This window comes from Mytilus edulis, chromosome 13 (genome assembly GCF_963676685.1).
Source record: "Mytilus edulis chromosome 13, xbMytEdul2.2, whole genome shotgun sequence".
In the NCBI taxonomy this organism is placed as follows: domain Eukaryota; kingdom Metazoa; phylum Mollusca; class Bivalvia; order Mytilida; family Mytilidae; genus Mytilus; species Mytilus edulis.
The window spans coordinates 70831523-70853993 of record NC_092356.1 but is presented as its reverse complement, the minus strand read 5'-3'; the positions used below and the strand labels follow the sequence as shown (position 1 = coordinate 70853993).

General features: G+C 32.1%; 1 protein-coding gene across 1 annotated transcript; it reads right to left on the bottom strand.

The window, feature by feature from the left end:
• Nucleotides 1-2501: 2501 nt before the first annotated feature.
• LOC139500530 (uncharacterized) lies at nucleotides 2502-20658 on the bottom strand. Its single transcript, XM_071289278.1, has 4 exons — nucleotides 19649-20658; nucleotides 18239-18398; nucleotides 8485-12999; nucleotides 2502-7857 (listed from the first exon to the last, which is right to left on the bottom strand). Exons 1-4 carry the CDS (start codon nucleotides 20639-20641, stop codon nucleotides 5363-5365), a joined length of 8163 nt encoding a protein of 2720 aa, XP_071145379.1. The 5' UTR covers nucleotides 20642-20658; the 3' UTR covers nucleotides 2502-5362.
• Between the last annotated feature and the right edge of the window lie 1813 nt (nucleotides 20659-22471).

Genomic DNA, 22471 nt, shown 5'->3' with positions numbered 1-22471 from the left:
CTGAGAAAGTTTTAAGCAATAATCTTATTCAGGTTTTGAGACACGGCGGGAAACCACCCACCCTGTTGTTTTTTTTTACAAAAAACTAAATATCACTAAAATAAAATTTTGAATCAAAACCAAAAAGTATACATATCTTTAGATTAATATAACAAAGAAGTGTGTAAAGTTTTAAGCCATAATCATAAATTATTTTAAAAAAAAACCTCCCCTGTTTAACAAAATACTCAATAACTCAAAAATTAAATTTTGAATCATCACTTAAAAGTATGCAGATCTTTAGATCAATATAACAAAGCAGTGTGTAAAGTTTTAAGCAATAATCATAAATTGTTATAGAGATACGACACAACATGTAAAAAAAAACTCCCCCTTTTTTACAAAATACTCAATCGCTCAAAAATGAAATTTTGATTCATCATCAAAAAGTATACAGATCTTAAGATTATTATAACAAAGACATGTGTAAAGTTTGTAGCAATAATCATAAATCGATTTTGAGATATGGCGCGACGTGTAAAAAAAACTCCCCCTTTTTTACAAAATACTCAATAACTCAAAAATGAAATTTTGAATCATCACCAAAAAGTATACAGATATTAAGATTACTATAACTAAGAAGTGTTTAAAGTTTTAAGCCATAATCAGGAATCGTTTTTGAGATACAGTGCGACATGTGAAAAAAACACACCACTGTTTTAGTTAAAATGTGCCGTAATTCAAAAAGTTTAAATCTAATTTTCACCAAAACGTATACAGATCATTTGACCATCATAAGAAACAACTATATTAAGTTTCATGAAATTTGGATAGGACGTTCTCAAGTTACGGTGCGACATGTTTACGCCGGGCAGACAGACAGACGGACAGTCAGACAGACAGACAGACGGACGGACAGACAGACGGACGGACACAGGACATGTGTAATCCATAATACGTCCCGTCAAAATTTTGACGGGCGTATAAAAAGCCAAAAATTACCATATAATTGATATTTATGTCAACACCGAAGTGCTTACTGGGCTGGTGATACCCTCGGGACGAAACGTCCACCAGCAGTGGCATCGACCCAGTAGTGTAAACAGTAATCAAAAGTACCAGGATTATAATTGTATACGCCGGACGCGCGTTTTGTCTACATAAGACTCATCAGTGACGCTCAGATCAAAATAGTTAAAAAGCCAAATAAATACAAAGTTGAAGAGCATTGAGAATCCCAAATTCGAAAAAAATCGTGCCAAATACGGCTAAGGTAATCTACTCCTGGGGTAAGAATAACCGTTTCACAAATAATATCGGATATGTTACTTACGTCGTAACTACAATCCCCTTCCCTTTCACTAATGTGACCTACCGAATTAGACTATCTACCAAATTTGATATCACATAAGCAACACGACGGTTGCCACATGTGGAGTAGGATCTGCTTAATCTTCCGAAGCACCTGAAATCACCCTTTAATTTTTGTGGGGTTCGTGTTGTTTATTCTTTGGTTTTCCATGTTGTGTCATGTGTACTATTGTTTGTCTGTTTGTCTTTAACATTTTTAGCCATGGCGTTGTCAGTTTGTTTTAAATTTATGAGTTTGACTGTCCCTTTGGTATCTTTCGTCCCTCTTTTATTACGATCATACCAATACGATACAATGCAGGTAAACTAATGAGTGCTTGATCTCAAAATAAATTCAAGAAACTTGCTTTCCGAAGAATTAATGATGTTGCGGTGTTATTGTCGCTTTTGGACAGTATGGTCAGGTAAATATAACACATTTGTGTTAAGGGGACAGATGAAGGTCGCATTTAGGTATTTTCTTGTTGTGTTGAAGACCAATTGTTGGCCTTGAGTTTTGCTTTGGTTCATCTCATTGACACATTCCTCATTGATCCCCATTGTCATTCTCTGTTTTATGAAATAATGTTTTGTTGTCATCGATTGTTTCGATATTAGTACAGCTTTCGTCTCAGACATTCTGTAACCTGCTAACGTTTAAATGTGTTTGTTCATCAAACCAGTTCAGAGGTGAGCATAGTAAAAACAAGTCCGTTATATATCCTATAGAACCGGTCTGTAGTTGTGTTGTTCATCACTCTATTTAAATTGTGATAACGAAATAATTGTCTATGCATTATAAAAACTAATCAACAAAATAATGCACTCCCAGGAAAATTGATAATTATAAGTAAAAATAAATCATATCAAATTAATTTGCGATTCTCTTTTCTGCCATTAATGTTATCTGACTTGAAAGAACCTAACTAAATAACTGAGAATAAATGATATATCAAACCGTACAGAGAATTACTAATTTGAAAGTAAAATTTAATGACAAGGACAACCAAATCTTGACTTTTGTTCCTTTAAAGAAATCTTATTTACCTGAACAATATAACAAAAGTAAAAACACATCAAGTAGTAATCATAATTGAAGAGATGACATAAAGTGTCGAAGCTTAAAATACTAACAACAGCCACTTAAATCAAAATATTGAGCAACACAAAATAATCAAATATTTTAATCAGAAGAAATACAAAAAAAGTTTAATCTTTTGATATTCAGAAATAAAGAGCAAATAAAAATTCCAGATACAACGTAGCAAATGCACGAATTTAATTATAATTAAACATACACAATTTAATTATAAAAAGAAATAACATAAACATTTATTAACATACATTTCAGAAACCCTGGACCATATTAATTTATGGTGTTCAAATGAAATTAGAAAGAATGAACGAATGTTTTTTTAGGTTAGCGGTATGAAGGTATCGATCGCGATGGTATAAGTAATAAGACAGAAAGCTACAAGTGGAACAGGAACCTCAATGATTGAAGATTCCTTTTATAACCCCTAACCCCACCCCGTGCAAAATGTGAATGTTATAAATCAGCATATTATCAGGTATTTTCGCTGTTTCTACATTTTGATAAATCATTCTGTTCCAATCAATCAGCACGTACTACTTTGATGTTTATTATTTAAATGTTAAATTTATATTTTCCATAATACAATTTCAAACTTAATTCTAAAAAGAAATATTCTATCGCATCACAAAATGCACAGAGTTACTCAAAAAAGACTGATTTTGCAGAAAAAAATGTGAATATTGAAATGTTTAATGTACGAAAAGATCATATACTGTAAATGATATCTATTCCTATTGAATGTATTTGTTGAACAAGAAATAAATGGACGACATTTGAACATGAAATGAAAATGAAAGTAAATGATAGGAAGTGTTAAAAATATATATATATAATTTATCTTAAATGTCCTGAATACATTGTCTGAATTTAAAACAAAAATCAAAACTAAAAATGATTCCAAGTAATACAATGTAATACAAACATCTGGAATACGGAGATGATTGTACATTCAAAATAAAGTTGATTAATGTTATTTCTCTGAATTAAAACCTTATTATCATGTATGGTACCTAAAATTTCAAGATGAAAGTCAGTAAACATAATACAAAATTCTGGAATGTATCAAACACTAGTAAGCTAGTTTAATTTAAAAAAATCTCGTAATTAAACATCAATGGATAGTTTGCAAAGAACGACATACGTTACATTAAAAGCTTAAGCTTTCAAGGTTTCTTGACCAAATAAAAAATAGTGTAACACAATATAAATCACTTTTTGTTTAGAAAAGTAAAGAAAAACAAAATAACAAATACTATTCTAATTTGAGTATTGTAAAAATCGATAAGAAAACTATTAAACTTTATTTTGATATATTGGGGTACACAACAATAAGTCCGTGTAACTAAATAATACACCAAATGATCTGTACAAAAGCAACTACTTCATCAATAAACTCATTAATTGAATTAATTCAAAACAAACCTATCAGAGAAATCCAAGTCATCATTAAGTGTTTGTCCCTGCAAATGTGTCACAATTATTACAAAAAACACTCATAATTCAAAACCTGTATACAAAGAAATTTAAAAAGCACTCATAATTCAAAAACTATACAAAGAAATTTAAAAAAGCACTCATAATTCAAAAACTATATACAAAGAAATTTAAAAAGCACTCATAATTCAAAAACTATATACAAAGAAATTTTTAAAATACCCTTTGCATCTCACAGACCAATAAGTTTATACATTAATTCAATACTGGTATAAAGGATATCTCTACATAGTTAACAGAAAGTAAATTCTAAAGCAGAACATTGTTTTCAGAGCACCCTTGTGTAACTCTAAAATCTACATTAGATAAGAATGAAACTCTATTTATAAATTGAAAAATTGAATATATATCTTTTAAAATGTATAACTTAAAATGTTAAAGCTGTATATTAATATTTTTTTTTATTATCGCTATTTTGTGCATTTTTCCTTTGATATATTTTTTTGTGACAAGTTTACATATGATACTGCTGGCTTGAGATGGAAACTTACGTGGCGTTGCTAATGAAATTAACATAAAATTGACAACGTCGTCATAGGTAAGATAGCTATAAACAGATTATCATTCAATTTGCTCATCTCAACTTGGTTGCTTTTCTCGATTTCACCGTAACCGGCTCAGGCGATAAAATAAATCTCGTTTAGATAACCAACGTTAATCTATAATTATAGCCAATCTTATCGCATCTCGTCGCAATTTTGTTGTGATTTTGTAATACAGTGATTTTTCATGATTAAAACTGATTTAACTTGAAAAAAGATAAATAGACCCCTTTGTTATTACAGGACATTATGTTTGATTTCGTATGATGATTTTTTTATATTTATTTTCTGAAAAAGTCAACACTTACTTTTTTTCTTAAAATTGACATATCTAACTTTTTTTTCTTAAATTTGACAAATCTACCGCAAAATTGTTTTTTTTTATTTATGAAATTTTGTTAAACTGAATTATTTAGAAAGGATTGTACATATTAAGAGCATATTTATGTTTTAACAAATATCCACCTGTGTTTAACTGTTGAAATAAATCAGTTAGGTGTGTCTTTACCTTAGCTGTATTTGGCAAAACGTTTTGGAATTTTTGGTCCTCAATGCATTTCAACTTCGTACTTTATTTGGCCTTTTATAACACTTTTGATTCGACCGTCACTGGTGAGTCTTTTGTAGACGAAACGCGCGTCTGGCGTTAATTACTAAAGTTTATTCCTGGTATCTATGATGCGATTATTTCCAAAGGATAGAAATGTAAAGAGAAACGAAAGACAAAATTTCTACAGTTTGACCCTTTATCTCTTAAAAGTAGCACATGAAGGTATATTTGTTATAACTTATTTATATTGCTAAGGTGTAAAATAGAATGAATGTTACAGATATGTAAAGGTTATCCAACTCCTTACAAGGAATACATATACAGCTGAAATATCACCATTGTTACGTATACTCATGTCCATGTATTTAGAAAAGCTAAAACCTTCCACCATCTGTGTTCACTCGCTGTCTCAATCAAACCTTGTTTGTCCCATTTTGTTTTGTGTGCATTTTTAATTATGTTTAGTACCACCTGCTCATTTTTCTTATCTTTAATCAATGACTTTATAGTCTCGTTCAAATTTAAAAGATTGTGATCCACTTTTTTTAATATTATGCTCACAATGTCAGCCTCACCGCTTCGACAAATATTCATGAAGTTATTTTCAATATGTAATAAATTGTGGTCAACAGTATTTAGGAGTAGTTCTACTATTTCATCCCAGCCCTTTACACAAGCTGCAAGTAGCGAAGATTGGAAATCAAATCGATTAAGTGGAAATTCGTGGAGCAAATACGTCACAATTTTGTCCTCACCTTGGTTACAAGCTTTTATCATCCCGCCGCTCACATTGCAGTTGATACTCGCATTGGCTTTGATATACTCAATAACATCAATCCATCCGAACCCGCATGCAGCCGTAAACATTTTACGAATATCAAACTTATCAAAATCGGTATTTTGCAGTAATGAAATCACCAGATCAGCGTTTCTTGAAGACGTTAATAACGACTTCGATATTTCATCAAAATCAATAATTTCTTTCCCAAATTGAGTAAGTAGTAATTGAACAAGCTCGACATTACCGGTAGTGCATGCCGCCGTTATAGCGACTGTCGCATTGTATGCACTTAAGTCCAAGGGTAGAATATTCTTTATGATATCGATCCAGTCATTTCTACAGGATGTTTCCATAACAACATTCATGTCAAAAAGGTTCTTGTCTGCATTTTGTATGAGCCATGTTACTACTTCAACTCGTCCATACGAACAGCCTTCATTCATTGCAGATTTTATATCAAATTTGACGTGTTCTACTATTGTCCATATTTTCTTCACAATCTCAAGCCAACCGAAACTACAAGATTCAGTCATCAAGGCTATTACATTAATCATATTGAGGTTGAGATTACTAACAGCCCAATGAACAATGTTCTCTCTTCCGTATTCACAAGCTATATCAATTTTTGATTGGTCGATATTTATATTGCAGTGATCCTTATTTGACCATATCAACTTAAGCAATTCGAGCCAACCATTCTTGCAAATTTCTTTTATTAATTCGTCAATGTTCAACATAGCCAATGTTGACTTCTGTATAATAGTCATAGCTAATTGTTCTTTTAGCTTATCTTTTAATACTTTGTTTTTGTTTGAATATGAATTGGAATTAACATTAATAGAGAGAATATTTTTCATTGCTTGATTCATGTCAATCATTCCAACATCTGTCATGTTCAGTAAATATTGAGTTATTGCTGTGTTGCCGTGTTTACAGGTTTCACGTATCATTAAATTTATATTAACCCTGGATATATCGATTTGTTGTAAAAGCATCTCAACAATCCGATAATTTGTATTACTAAGACATGCAGTATGTAAGACATTCGACATATCAAGTAATTCTTTGGGCACATTTTCAATCATCCATCTTACGACAGGTTGTTGTTCATGTTTACAGCCATCGTGAAATGCTTCATTCATTCTGAAATTTGACTGATCAACATTCGTCCAAAGCCATTCTAGAACAGTATCTCTGCCATATCTACAAGCATTAGTCATTGCAACATTCATGTCAAACAACTGCTGGTCAGTATTTCTCCACAGCCATTCTATTGTAGTGGTACTCTTTATACCTCTACAAGCTTTTGTCATTGCTGTTTTCATATCAAATGAGTAGGGATTGAAGTTGTCCCATAAACATTTTACTAAGGACAAGTCATCGTGTAGACATGCTTCGTTCATCACAGTTTGATATTCAAACACGATGTTGTCCTGGTTTTTCAAAAGCCATAGCGCTAAATCTGTATACCCGTGGTGACATAACGAGCTCGTCAACGATCGTATATCCGTTATATGATCACAGTTCGTTTGAATGATTAATCTGATAATGATATCCGATTTCGACAACAATGCATTTGCCATAGCTGTATCAAAATCAAAAATATTACTTGGAAAATTAGTGAGAAGCCATTCAACAACTTCAAGAAATCCGAAAACACATGCATTATTCAACACGTCTGTCCAAAATATTTCTTTCTTTTGTCCTAGTTTACAAATCTTCAATACTGATTCCTGCAAAATACTATTGTCGTACATTAATTCCTCGTTATTACAACGCTCAAATAGCATGTATAGTAATGACTGTAAATTGAAATAGGTAAGATCAAATTTGCCTATATTCTCTATTAACAATTTCACAATTACATGAGCATCATCTTTTAAAGAATCACTAATAATTTTCTTCAAATCAAAAAACGTATTGTCAATATTTATAATCAACCATTTCATAATGTCCATATTTCCACATTCACAAGCTACATTCATTGCTTCCTTCATATCAAATAATGTATTGTCAACATTTTCTATCAACCATTTCACTATGTCCAAACTTTCAGAACCACAAGCTACATTCATTGCTTCCTTCATATCAAATAATGTATTGTCAACATTTTCTATCAACCATTTCACTATGTCCAAACTTTCAGAACCACAAGCTGCATTCATTGCTTCCTTCATATCAAATAATTTGTTGTCACTATTCTCCAACAACCATTTCATTATGTCCATATTTCCACATCCATAAGCTGCATTCATTGCTTCCTTTATATCAAATAATTTGTTGTCACTATTCTCCAACAACCATTTCATTATGTCCATATTTCCACATTTACAAGCTACACTCATAGCTTCCTTCATATCAAATAATTTGTTGTCACTATTCTCCAACAACCATTTCATTATGTCCATATTTCCACATCCACAAGCTGCATTCATTGCTTCCTTCATATCAAATAATTTGTTGTCACTATTCTCCAACAACCATTTCATTATGTCCATATTTCCACATTTACAAGCTACACTCATAGCTTCCTTCATATCAAATAATTTGTTGTCACTATTCTCCAACAACCATTTCATTATGTCCATATTTCCACATTTACAAGCTACACTCATAGCTTCCTTCATATCAAATAATTTGTTGTCACTATTCTCCAACAACCATTTCATTATGTCCATATTTCCACATCCACAAGCTGCATTCATTGCTTCCTTCATATCAAATAATTTGTTGTCACTATTCTCCAACAACCATTTCATTATGTCCATATTTCCACATTTACAAGCTACACTCATAGCTTCCTTCATATCAAATAATGTATTGTCAACATTTTCTATCAACCATTTCACTTTGTCCAAACTTTTCCAAGCACAAGCTGCATTCATTGCTTCCTGCATATCAAATAATTTGTTGTCACTATTCTCCAACAACCATTTCATTATGTCCATATTTCCACATTCACAAGCTTCATTTATTGCTTCTTTCAAATCAAATAATTTATTGTCAACATTTTCTATCAACCATTTCACTATGTCAAGATGTCCGTATTCACAAACTGCATTCATTGCTCTCCTCATATCAAATAATTTATTGTCAACATTTTGAACACTACATGCAGAACCCATTGCTCTATTCGTATCAAGTAGTGTATTGTCAATATTTCCTAGCATCCATTTAACTTTTTCTAAGTTATCTGATCTACATGCATGGTCAAATACACGATTTATTCCAAGCAAATTATGATTTACATGTTGTATCAAAGTCTCAACTATATCAATGTGCCTGTCTCTACAAGCGTATGTTAAAATTGTTGTAAAATCAAACATTGTATTATTATTATTTTGTATCAACCATCTTACAATATTAATTCTTCGAAAATGACAGGCTTCTTTCATTGCTATTTCTAAACCAATTCTATTAGCTTGTCCTATAGATTTGATTACGTCAAGCCAATTTCTGTCACAAGCTATTTTTATGAGACGAGTTAAGTCGATTTTATCATTATCACTTTCTATTAACCTCATAACTAGTTCACTCTTACCCTCACGACATGCTTCATTCATTGCTGCCCCAAGACCAATTAATGGTATATCAACATTATCCATTAAAAGCTTAAGAGTGTTAAATGAACCGTGGACGAACGCAGTTTTCATAATAGCTCCTTTATCCACATTTGAAGTTTTAATACTCCTTGCTAAAAGTGTGACAATATCTAAGCGTTCCAATTGACAAACCATACTTAATATGTTATTCAAGTCAAGCAGCGAGTTATCAACTTCCTTTATCACCCATCTCATTAAGTCAAACCATCTTTGTTCATATGCAGTATTCATGATTGTGGTCATATCAAACAATTTATGGTCAAACGTTTCTAACATCAACTTTACAATCTTTAAACGTTCACATTCAGAAGTTTTATCTGTGTTAATTTCTAAAAGATTGTCAATGTCTGACAATGATTTCACTGTATCGAGTGTGATGCCACTAAAAACTTTATCGATTGCTTCTTTTACATCAAACGATTTTTCATTTACATGCAACAATAACATCTCAACTATTTCAAACTTTCCTCGTCTACAAGCAATATCCACAGCTGATTCTATATCTAGCAATGTGTGGTCAGTATTTTGAAGTAGATAATGCATTATATTGGTATTACCATTTAAAACAGCTGTATAAAATAATTCTGATTTATTAATAGCATTTTGGTTATCATTCATTATTGACCATGATACAATTTCATTATATCCTATTTTGAAAGCAGCCCGTACAATGTAATTGATATCAAGTAATTCCTTTTTAATGCTTTTTATCAAATCCTTCAATTTGTTTTCCGACAGGACATGCATTTTAGTCTTGACTATGTTCATCATGTCAATCTTCGAATTATCAACATATTTTAGAATAAGTTCAATGTGATCAAACAACTCTAAATCAATGATAATTGTGATGATCTCCATCCATCTGCAATATTGCTGGTCAATATTGTGAATCAAGAAAAGAAAAAGGTCTTTCGAACTATTACTTAGACATGTTGAAAGCATTGCTTTAATGATTGAAGTTACGTCAACTTTGTTCCAATCAACTTTCATGATGATGAATTCAGCTATTTTGGTATATCCTGCATTATATGCCTCAATTATCATTTCATTTATATTTAATGTGTTGTGGTCAAATGTGTGCAGAATCCATTTTACTATTTTCTGAAGATCGTTTTTACAAGAAAACTCCAGTAAAGATGTTATAGGATGAACCATTCCCTTAGTATTCCCCTTTAACCATTGTAATATCTCATCAGAATTATCACATGAGTCGTTTATTGTTTTATATACAATTTTCCTCAAATCGGTTTGTAAGTTTGGGAATCTCTCATACATCCATTCAACTATATATAAACTATGTAAATCGGTTTTATTACCAGTAACTATTCGTTTTTCAGTATCTTCTAAAATCCATTGAATGAAAGGTATAATCGGTAAACTGAATTGTGTAAATAAATTCTTTATCATTGTTTCCATTTCTTTATGGTGTTGCAATTTAAAAATAAAATTTTGAATAGTCTCAAAATTTTCGGATCTGAAATCATCAAGGAGTAATTGTTGAACGTCTAGCTCATCTGTGTTGAATTTTAAAAAAATCCACTTTAGGAACGTTTCCATGCCATCTTTACAAGAAGCGGTGAAAATTTGCTTCTTTTCACTCTGATTGCATAACTTTTTGTTCAACAAAATCTTCAATGTATCCTCCCAACAATTATCACAGGCTGTACTTACTACATTGCCCGTATCAAATGTCAAATTCCGAACATCACTCAGAATTCCTGCTACAAGATTCTTACAAAGTTTGCTGCAGGCTGTATTGATGGATGCTCTTACGTTGAATAAATTCGGTTGTACCGAGCTTATCAAAATCTTCAATATATCAGTTTTGTCATCTGTGTCAATACATTCTATGGAAAGATTTGTTGATATTAAGTCGCACAATCTTCTTAAATCTTCTACATTTTCTACTTCAAGAACCAATTTCACAATATCAATTTCTTTCGATACTTGGTTTAAAAGGAAGATAACGGCTGTATCATTACCATTTTTCAATGCTATTTGTATGCTGTAATCGTAATTACACTCTATTCTATACTCATTTATCAATCCATATATAAGTTCCAATTTCATGTCTGAGTTGTCTGTTTCACACAAATAATAGAAACATGCTACTACTACTTTTTTACTCGCTTTAACTTTTTCAATATTTCCCTCGTCTTTCATGTCGTTTTCAATGAAATGAAGGACTGTTGCAATTGGTTTATCTACATTATGTTTCTGTATAAGGAACCATAGCAGGGCTCTTAGAAAGTGGAATGACATCTTATCATATCTACCCTCAATTTGTATGTCTATCGTATCTTGTGATGTACATTTGTCAAACTGCTCAAATAGATTACCTATAAAATCTGGGTTATTCTGAAGTATGATTGACGAACCGCAAAGTGTCTTTGTAAACTCTGCGGATCTCTTTTTATAATATTTCTCAAATAATGTGAAAAGTCGTTTAGTCAAACATCCAAACATATCTTTTGCAACGATCAAACTTAACTTTTGTGTTTCCAAATTGTCTCTTTCTAATCTTATTAAGTCGATAATAAAATCAAAATTCAGCACTGAAATAACAGCAGACGGATTGACTTCAAAGTATGATATCGTTAATGCTTCATATATCATAGGATGTTTAAAATGATAAAACATTGTTTGAGTGTCTTGTTTCAAAAATCGACCATCTATTTGCTCTGCACTTTTTTTAACTTTACTATCGAATAAACGTCTTCGTTGACAGTTCCCACACGATTCTATGATTGATTCTAGTTTTGATATGTCTATTGTGTTAACATCAAAGGAACCAGTATTTAGTAACGTGTAAACCAAAAGAGCATAAGAAATATTCATTTCAAGGTTAATATCGTTACAATCTCTCAATGAGTTTATTTCATCTATTAGGGATTGATCTGGATGTTTAAAAAAATTGATACCGAGTTGTAAAAAGCTTTTGTTCGACGTAAACAAAAAACATGATTTTGGATATCCTATTAAAGGGTCTGTTTTTGCGATTTCGTAAACTGTTCTCCCATCTAAATTCCACTCTTCGCTACCCCCTTCATAACTTTGTGAGTCCCAAGTTATCCGAATTTTAGATTTTTTACAAAAATTAAACAACAAGTTTGCTTTTTCATCTTCGCTTATGCAAAATCTGGGAGAGCTAAGATCAATTTTACAATAATTCTCAAACAACCTATGAGAAGCAAGTAATTCTTTAGAGGAATTACTGTTTGATGAATCTAGAGTAAAAATGAATTTCACATCCCCTTTACACAATCGTGCATGTAATAAATCTAAAATATCATGGTTAATAAACATTTTATACGAGCATCCTTTGGTAGGAAGTACACCATCTAACAACATAACAGTTTTTCTCTCATCTGTAATAATGTCCATTACCTGCAGGAAGTCTATTACTTTTAATAAGTCAAAATCTTCATCTGTTAGACCAAACTGTCTTAGTATTTCCAATCCAATCCTAGACTTTCCTGATCCCTCTCCACCAATGATGACAAAGACATCCTTCCTGTCCATCCAGTCAACACACTTTCTTACAGCATTGGTTTCAACAAATGTTTCTTCCTGCATGTGACAATCAATCGCCATGTGTGTTTGATCTACAAAAAAATAATGTGTGCCAATGTACAAAAGGTTATCTTCCGTACATAGATACTAATTGGTTATGCAATGCATTGATTGTCAATTACAATACAAACAATTGTACTGGAATTGTATAAGTACTACTAAAGGTATATATTGCATATATAATATCTGTCGATTATTAGAGACAATTTAAATTACGCGGCAAACGTTAACACAACTTTTAACGCCGTTTCCATTCACATATTGCATATATAATATCATTGAACATGTAAGATTTTCATACTTAAAAGTAATTTACTTATTAAAAGTATTGTTCAATCTATTGACTCAAAGTACCTCGATTTTAAACTATTCGTATCTCACTGCGGGTAAAAAGTATAGTTGCATTAGTTAACAATGTGAAACCCAAGACTTGTATACAATTCATGTGCATATTTTACTATTATCGAAAAAAATATACATTTCAGAGGATTGATTGATACCGACACTGCAAGGAAAGATGTAAAATGTGCGTTAACTGTTATATTTTGTGTACATATCAGAATCAAAATATATTCGTAAGAATATCGCTATTAAAATGTGTTCCTTACACTTTTAGTAATTGTTCTTTCAACTATTCTGATCAGACTGAGCAAGATAGAAATACAGGACACGTGTTAAAGTTAATGTTGAATGCATAATTTAAATAGCAAGATATATCGAATACCGACGTACAAACGATAACACTTCCGTAACATGCTGACTGCATAAAAGATTGTTACCTTTAAGTTTATGGGGGAAACATGTAAATGGAAAATGACACTTTATAAGTTACGTACATTTTTTTTGTCATGAAGTTTCTGCGAGAACACTAAAGCATAATATTTAAAGCCGATGACGTTAAAATAGCCTTATTTATATACAAAGAGTGTCTTAAACATGTTTAAAGTTTACCAATCTCAATCTCAGGTCAGCTTTGTCTAAAGATTTCCTTTATCTTTCAATGTAGAATGCAAGAAAAACATATGTTATAAATATTGTCCTGATAAGCGAAAGACCCACTACACAAATCTGTAATGTGCCTTAGGGACACGTCGTGCTTATTTCAACAGTCAAACCTAAACTGTATACGAATTTTAAAATGACCTTTATAGGGTTTCGAACTCTACCATACCAGATGGACCCTGTTATTTGCAAACATATTATAATCATCTCTAAGTAGGCAAGCCATCCCGCTAAAAAAATATTGCAAGTACTCTACACGTTTACAAGCAAACTATTCACCGACTGTGGAATAACCCTAGTTTTTAATCTACGGTATTGAACCGATATTGCATCATTAACTGCTTTTAGAATACCTTGATTTCGTAAAGTCATCTTACAATTAGTCCACAAATGGATTAGGCAGCATCGAACTAGATACAAAGGCCGTATTTCAGAATGATATTGATGCATATTTAACCACGTTTGTTAGTGAGGAGTCCAGTTTTTTGCTGTAGAAACGTAATGGCAAAGGAATGGTTTAAAAATAGATGAAACTACGAGTACTCTCAGTTCTGTAATGTGTGCTTTTATTGTTGTGGGAATGTATTAATATCCTGCCACATTGTGTTTTTGTTTGTGGGAATGTATAAATATCCTGCCACATTGTGTTTTTGTTTGTGGGAATGTATAAATATCCTGCCACATTGTGTTTGTGCATTTTTCAAGATATTTTCTTGCTTAAAATCAATGTGATGAGTTACGCCCTTTCCAACTGATTTTTAGAGTTTGTTCTCATTTGTACTGTTACATCACTGCCCCTAGTATGTGTGGTGATGAGTGGTTTGCGCCAAAAAAAACTAGTTCAACCCCGCCACATGTTTTATGTGACTGTCCCAAGTAATTTCTTTATTGCAAATATTGAAAATTAAATAAAAACACTATAACATGTAAGTTTAGCAAATATTCAAAGTGAATGAACAATGAGATGTACATGTGTCAATGCTAATACAACTGCATACTTAATACCATTGACTTATCGTAAGAATTTCTCTTGAAACCAGCATTAATACATGTCATCTAAGCCACATTTCAAAGTAAATAAACCATAACTGAGGGTCGGGTGGATTAATCTCCACGGAAATGAGATGTGCCAATGCTGATACAACTGCATACAAAAAATCATTGACATACCACAAGTGGTTACCCATAAACCAATCTTACCACAAAAAAATACACGAGAACTTAGGCAAACGTTTCAAAGTCGTAGCCGACGCCGGATACAGCAAACCTATGCTTGCTTTTTGACTCTGTCAAGCGAGACACATACCGACCTCATCGCATACGTTTACTCGGAAAACTCATTTAACGATGGGTTCCCATTTTTTTTTAAATTGAACAAGAAATATAACATATTCAAGATTCAAATCATGCTACTGCTAAAATGGTTTTTAAAGTAAAATTAGATATTCAATTTTGTTTTCTTCTTTAAAATGACATGTGACCTATAATTTCGATTTACATCATACTTTCTTTTGACCAAATTCATCTCAAAGTACACGTATTTTTGAATCGAATGATATAGCCTAATAGAATTTTGTCGATTCTGACTTTGGTCACAGTCCTATTTGTCATATTTCAAGGCGAAGATCGTAGTTCTCACCAGGCATTGACGCTTCCACCACGAAAAAAAATCGTAATGGTTCCGCAGAACCGAGTGTCTTGTCTATTTTTACTGTTGGTGGCAGGATCAGCAAAAATGGGGACAAAATTATTAAATGTTTTCCTCTAGATATTATCTTTTGAATAAAAATAAAACGTTTGGTTAAAAACCTTTACGACTTATGAATCTAATCAATGTTTTAAAAACTTAAATTGTTCACTGTTTGTAATGTTAAAGTTCATTTATAAGAAAAACAGGACATACATTTTCACAAGATTTCCCTCTAGATAATAGCTTTTGTCTAATGTTGACGTGACGCGCGTATGGCGTATTAAATTATAAGCTGGTACCATTGAAAACTATTTATAAAAGAGAAACTGTGATATGATTGCCAATGAGACAACTGTCCACAAGTGACCAAAATGACACACACATTAACAACTATAGGTCATCGTACGGCCTTCAACAATTAGCAAAGCCCATACCGCATAGTCAGCTATAAAAGCCCCCGATATGAAAATGTAAACGATTCAAACGAGAAAACTGACGGCCTTATATAAATAAAAAATATGAACAAAAAACAAATATGTAATACATAAGCAAACGACAATCACTCAATTACATGCTCCTGACTTGGGACAGGCACATGCATAAATAATGTGTCGGGGTTAAACATGTAAGCGGATCCCAACCCTCTCCCTAACCTGGGACAGTGGTATAACAGTACAACATAAAAACGAACTATAAAAATCAGTTTACACCACTGGGTCGATGCCACTGCTGGTGCACGTTTCGTCCCCGTGGATATCACTAGCCCAGTAGTCAGCACTTCGGTGTTGACATGTATATATATTGTTGGGTTGATGTTTAGACGAGTTGTATATATATATATATATATATACTCAATTTTATTTGGCAATCGTCAATGACAGTCAGCAGGGTTAAAGAACATCAGTTGTTCGACCTATTAGTCAAATGCGTTTTGTTTAAATATACTTTTTCACGTTTTTGGTCTTTTGGAAAATGTTGTTTGTGCTGTTTTTAGATCCTTCTACAACGAAATTTGTTTGACATGCACACGTATAAAAATTGCGGTTTTTATCCAACACAATCATAGGTTTGAACGTAGTTTTCAATTTAGACTCGTTTATTTATATATATATATATATATATCAATCATATAGTCATTTTTATAAATTTTCTGTTTACAAAAGTATGAATTATTCGAAATACTAAGGATTTTCTTATCCCTGGCATAGATAACCTTAGCCGTATTCGACCCAACTTTTTGGAATCTTACATCATCAATGCTCTTTAACTTTGTACTTGTTTGGCTTTATAACTGTTTTATCTGAGCGTCACTGCTGATTTTCCTACAGACAAAACGCGCGTATGGCGTATTAAATAACTTTTGATAACTATTTAGATAATAAACAAGGTTCTGTCTGTGTTTGATAGAACAACTAAGTCAATCTATTGTCAATAAGTTTTGAGTCGTCAAAAAGAAAGTCGTAACAAATAAATTGCAAGTTCAAATACAAGATCCAAATTTATCAAACTAACAGGAGACATTTTTTACAACATTCAAGTGTTGTTACTTAACTTCGATGCCGAGTCGTCTACTTTAGTTCTTATAATCGATTATCAAGAAGGAAAATCGAAACTCGTACTTTTGCGGATAGATGCATGGAATAAACGTATTTAAAATACTTTTGATATTTAGCTGAATTGTCTCTGAGTGACCTTAGATCTGCCCTGAAAAACCCTCAGAAATCAAGCAACAGTTCTTGCGTGCAACTTTTTAAATAATGCTGTAAATTTTTACAGGAACTTTTGTTATTTAAAGTAATGGCATAGAAGTGTAGATGCTAACATAAAAAAAACGACAATAACTCCCATTTGGATTTGCCTGCTAATTGCTGGTAGAAGGTAGATATAACTATACATTGGAACTTTTTTGTCCTAACGGTCCGGCCATAATCAAATTAAAAATCCTACAACAAATGCACATTAAGAATCAATTTCGTCAACCCTACTAACGTTTGGTCATATGATTAAATTGTTAGAAGATGCGAAGCTTCATGTTTCGTAATACTTTGTTTGGCCTTTAAAACTTGTTTGGATATGAGCGTCACTGATGAGTCTTTTGTAGACGAAACGCGCGTCTGGTGTATATACTAAATTTAGTCCTGGTATTTATGATGGGTTCATTTTCACGATATCTTTAATCACATGCTGAAATAATCAAGCAGTATGAAAAACGAATTGAATTTAAAATCCAGCTATCGAAAGAACTCAAAACACCATTCTTATATATGTCCATAATAGTAACTTCTCGATCTTTATTACCCTCAAATCAGCACTGGTTTGATCGTTGATAAAGCTGATAGAAGTTAAAGGTGAAGAGTTGAAATCGGAGTCGAAATATTCTTTTTTTTCAAACATTGAGTATGGTGATGGAATGTTTAAAGTATGGTTTATTTTGTCCTATTGCACACATTGCATGACTTCTTATTAAACCTAACAGGCTCCTTAATGATGATATGTAAAAAAAATATTTAAACTGCTATTAAAACAGCATGTACCGACTATTTATATATAATTAGTATCATATTTTAATATATACCTACTTTTGACTTTAATCAACGCTTGATTGAACCTTTGCATCAGCTGTTCTTGATAATCATAGCCTTTCTTTATACATTCATCCATAAGTTTTGGGAATTTCCCGGTCTTTGCGGCAAGTTTATTACCTATCTTGTTTATAGTCGGTGCTAGGTCTGTAACACTCTACAATGACAAACATCACAATACTTATCTAGTTTAGTAAAATATATTAATGAAATTTTTATGCTGTATTTTGCGTTTTCAGTTGAGATTTTCATGTCTTATACACATAAAAAAGAACATTATTTCGTTTGTACCATCGTATAGAAAGTGCATTGGTTTTGTAGGTCAGATGATCCAATCCGTCTTTTTCTAGTAAAATGGGATCAGTGTGCAAATCCCAGGGTACCTTAATGTTTTTTGTCATCCTTTTTTTCAACGTGTTTTCCCTTTAATAGTTATCAAAGGTACCAGGATTATAATTTAGTGCGCCAGACGCGCGTTTCGTCTACATAAGACTCATCAGTGACGCTTTAAATTCGTATTCGTAAAGTTTAAATTTAAATTTCTCTACCAGTATGTATTACTATTACAATTTCATGACCTTCTAATTGAAATTTGTCATTTTTTGGCATCAGCTAAGAAATAAAAAAAAAATAAAAAAAAAATAAGTGACATGATAGTTTTGTAAAAACAACCGTTGTTAGCTAATTCAGTATATAGGATCCACTCCCTCAGGCACAAATAGCCTTATAAGCATGAAATTATTCTTCTCTTGGTACTATAGTTCAAACAGTTCTTATGATTTCTTCTATTTCTATATCACCTTTCTTTCTTTTTTGGGGGTTTTGGTAAAAGCAGATCTAATAAAACGATTCGTACCGCAAAACATTTCATAAAAGTGTTATTTTCATTTTTCAATCAATGGATGGATACCTTTGCCGGTGGACTTAGCTGAAATTCGTAATTTTTTATAAGTTTTATTTGTGTTGTTTATCTTATCAGGTTTGAATAAACTGATCATCCTTGGCTATCTAATATTTCAATTTTCCTTTTGTTTTGAATTGTCTGTTCATTGTCATCGATACAAACGCCGATAGAGAGTTATCTTATTGGTAATTATCGTCCTAATTTTATGCTGCGTAGGCAATAAATTTCTAGAATGTTCAAATATTTGTAACATCGAAAGTTATTGTTTTTATGTTCCGTCTTAACTCAGATAAAATTCAGAAAATTTGAAACATATTCGGTACTACACAGTGTACTATAAGGCAACACTTGATATTTTATATTTCAATCTCAATGCAATTATACGTCTATCCTTGTCGTGATATGTATTTTTAACATATATGTGACTCATGGAAGAAAAGTCAATATCCTTTATGAATCTGTCCTTTTTACAAGGTTTAAAGAGGTACAACATAGTTTCTTACCTGGTGAATGTCTGCTTGTCTAGTAAGCGTTTCCATCAAATTATTTTGATACTGTGTAAAAAGAGTTTGATCGAGTGCACCATCTTTTGCCTCCCGTAATTTCTGTTTGAATTGTGTTTCCTTGTTACACACTTTAGCAATGTCTATGATACAACGTTCTATCTTAACAACTGATGCGTTAAAATCGTTATCTGACATTATACCTTCTTTTGCATGACCGTAGTCCTGGTTTCTAATTTGAACCAAAGTTTCAACAGCCATCCGTAAAGTACAGCAGTGTTTTAATATGATTCTGTTTACGGATGGGTCAAGATTCATTAATGTTATTCCAGGTGTTGCTGCAACGGAGCAGATACTGTGCATACTCCCTGAACTGGGTCTCTTTCTATGATTAGTGCAAGGCAGCAAAACGGCATTAAACATCTGCGTCCAGTCATTTTGATCTAAAACGGAATAGTTAGTTGGAAATGTATAACCCGATGGGCATTGACAACAGGGTACATTGTATTGCCATAGATGATACAGTTCGTGCTTATTTTTGTTTACAAAGTCTTCGAAAGTTATGGATTGGAACTGAAGACAGCTAAACCAGAATATATCGTTGCAGAAATTGACTAACAAACATCGGGCTAAGGTTAGGTCGAGAACATCAGTGCAAAGACCTGACTTAGCCATGCTGCAACAGAAGTCATCTGACCGCCTGCCTGTATTATGACATGGCAACGTTAATGATGATCGGTCGAATAATAGTTCCATTTGTGATTGATGCAGAATTCGTGATGAACGAGGCGGTCGATGTCCCGGTAGACATTGACAACACCATGAACTGTTATATAAATGATAGATTTCATGTTGATTTGTGTTAACAAATTGATCAAACGTCTGACCTTTATTTTGCACATCTAGTTCTACTAAAGACACTAGAGCAGCTTTAGAATGATCAACAACTAAAATGGCATTCCGTAAAAAATTCTCTCGTTCCTTTGAAGTCATATTTCAGCTGGAATCTAGAAATGAAATGTAAACTTTGATCAGTATTCAGTATTAATACTTATTATAAAATGTATATAATGTATATGTTCCGGACCATATGAGTATTTGGACCATACGCGTATGATCATGACCATTTTGGTATATACTCATATGGTCCGACCGTAAGCGTCTGGTCGGGGTAATTAAAACTGTTAGCTTACTTTCAATACTTTTAAAACTATTCATATGGTATGACCGTTTATTAAAAAGACGCTATTATATAGGTTAATTCAATTTTATTATTGTAATATAATAAAAACATTAGCTAAATCAAAATTATAAGTTTAAAATAGTTAATTTTTCTTACTTGTCAAAACTATAATTACCACATTTTATACCGATGGTTATTACATGTACTGATAGTCATTACCGATTTGTTATTACGAGTGAATGGCAATATGTCGACTTAAAAAAATAAATTCCACACATTTCTTAATGAACTGTTAAACAAGAGTCACTGGAAAGTAACATAGTTAATTTAAGTTGCCTAGTGAATATGGTGTATTGCAGTCACGTTACGATATTTGAGATCTAGGGCATCTTAAAAACACTGTAGACATATCGACATGGCCCTAGACATCGGTATCACTGTACGCAACTACAAAAATGATAGCTTTTCACTCGCAAACAAAAGGTGTAAATGAAAAGGATCGTGCACAACAAAGACTTGCAAATTCAAAAAAAGCTATGATACCGTGTTGAAGTAAATGTTACCCCAAGCAAACATGCAAGGATGTAATTAGCGATGAAAACTAACTATGGCATCAATATCTAATTTTTACGTAGTATTTGAAATATAAAAATAATCATTGTTTGTTGGATAAAGTTTTTGTGTTATTGAAACTTTTATAATGTTATTTAAAAAACAAACTATATAGTCCAAATTCTCATATGGTCCGTCTCGTTAATAACCAAACGAGTATTATACTCATATGGTTCGACCATATGAGAATACGCATATGGTCATGACCATACGCGGATGGTCCAAATATTCATATGGTCCGGAACATATTTTTTGTACGGAAGAAGTGATAGTAAATCCCAGTCAAATTTTCATCAACAACCATTAAAACACTACTTGGCTTTTTAATTGCAACAATAGAATCTCTCTTTAGTATTTTTCGCCTCCTTTTTTCAAACTACAATCTATGACAGAAGTGATAAATTTAACTTTTCAACCTTAACGTAACGCTAGTGCATGTTCGCATTATATGTAATTGATAAACAGTGGTGTGCTACACAATTAACCGCTCACACATAGTAATAGTAGCGAGTGTAATGACATTGACCATTACAATATGTCTGTGTGTCGATCAATTAGTGACATGATAATTTCTTTCTTGTAAAGACAATAGTGATACCATTTATTTCTTGTCGAGAATTATAGATAATTCGTATTATTAAGAAATATGATCTTCTAAAGGTGGTTTGAAGTGTAGAACTATTTTTAAGTAATTTTTTTCTATTTCAAAGAAGTTTAAGGTTTTATAAGACGCCTCCTTTTGGGGATATATATAAACTTTTAGAGTTATGAGGCATATATATAAATGTTGATAATAAGCCGAACATCCATATGTTTTGACAGTTGAAAAATTAAAAGTCCATATAAATTTTCCATTCTGGGATGTAATTTTTAATGAAACTGCATTGTAAAAGTGGCAGACATTATTAAGTCGTAAAGGGATACAGAATACAATAATATACTACCTCTTTAATGTAAATGGTTTGTAAAATTTTGAATGACTGTTCAAAGTTTTGGTTTTTATATTTATCAAAAAACAAAGGTAACCT

Bases quoted from the DNA above. Each gene is read 5' to 3' on its own strand.
- LOC139500530 (XM_071289278.1), bottom strand. From the start codon at position 20,641: ATGACTTCAAAGGAACGAGAGAATTTTTTACGGAATGCCATTTTAGTT. The intron at 18,399-19,648 runs GTAAGAAACTAT...TTGTCATTGTAG, and splicing joins GACAAGCAGACATTCACCAG to AGTGTTACAGACCTAGCACC. The intron at 7,858-8,484 runs GTGGATGTGGAA...CAATGAATGTAG, and splicing joins GGAAGCAATGAATGCAGCTT to CTTGTGGTTCTGAAAGTTTG.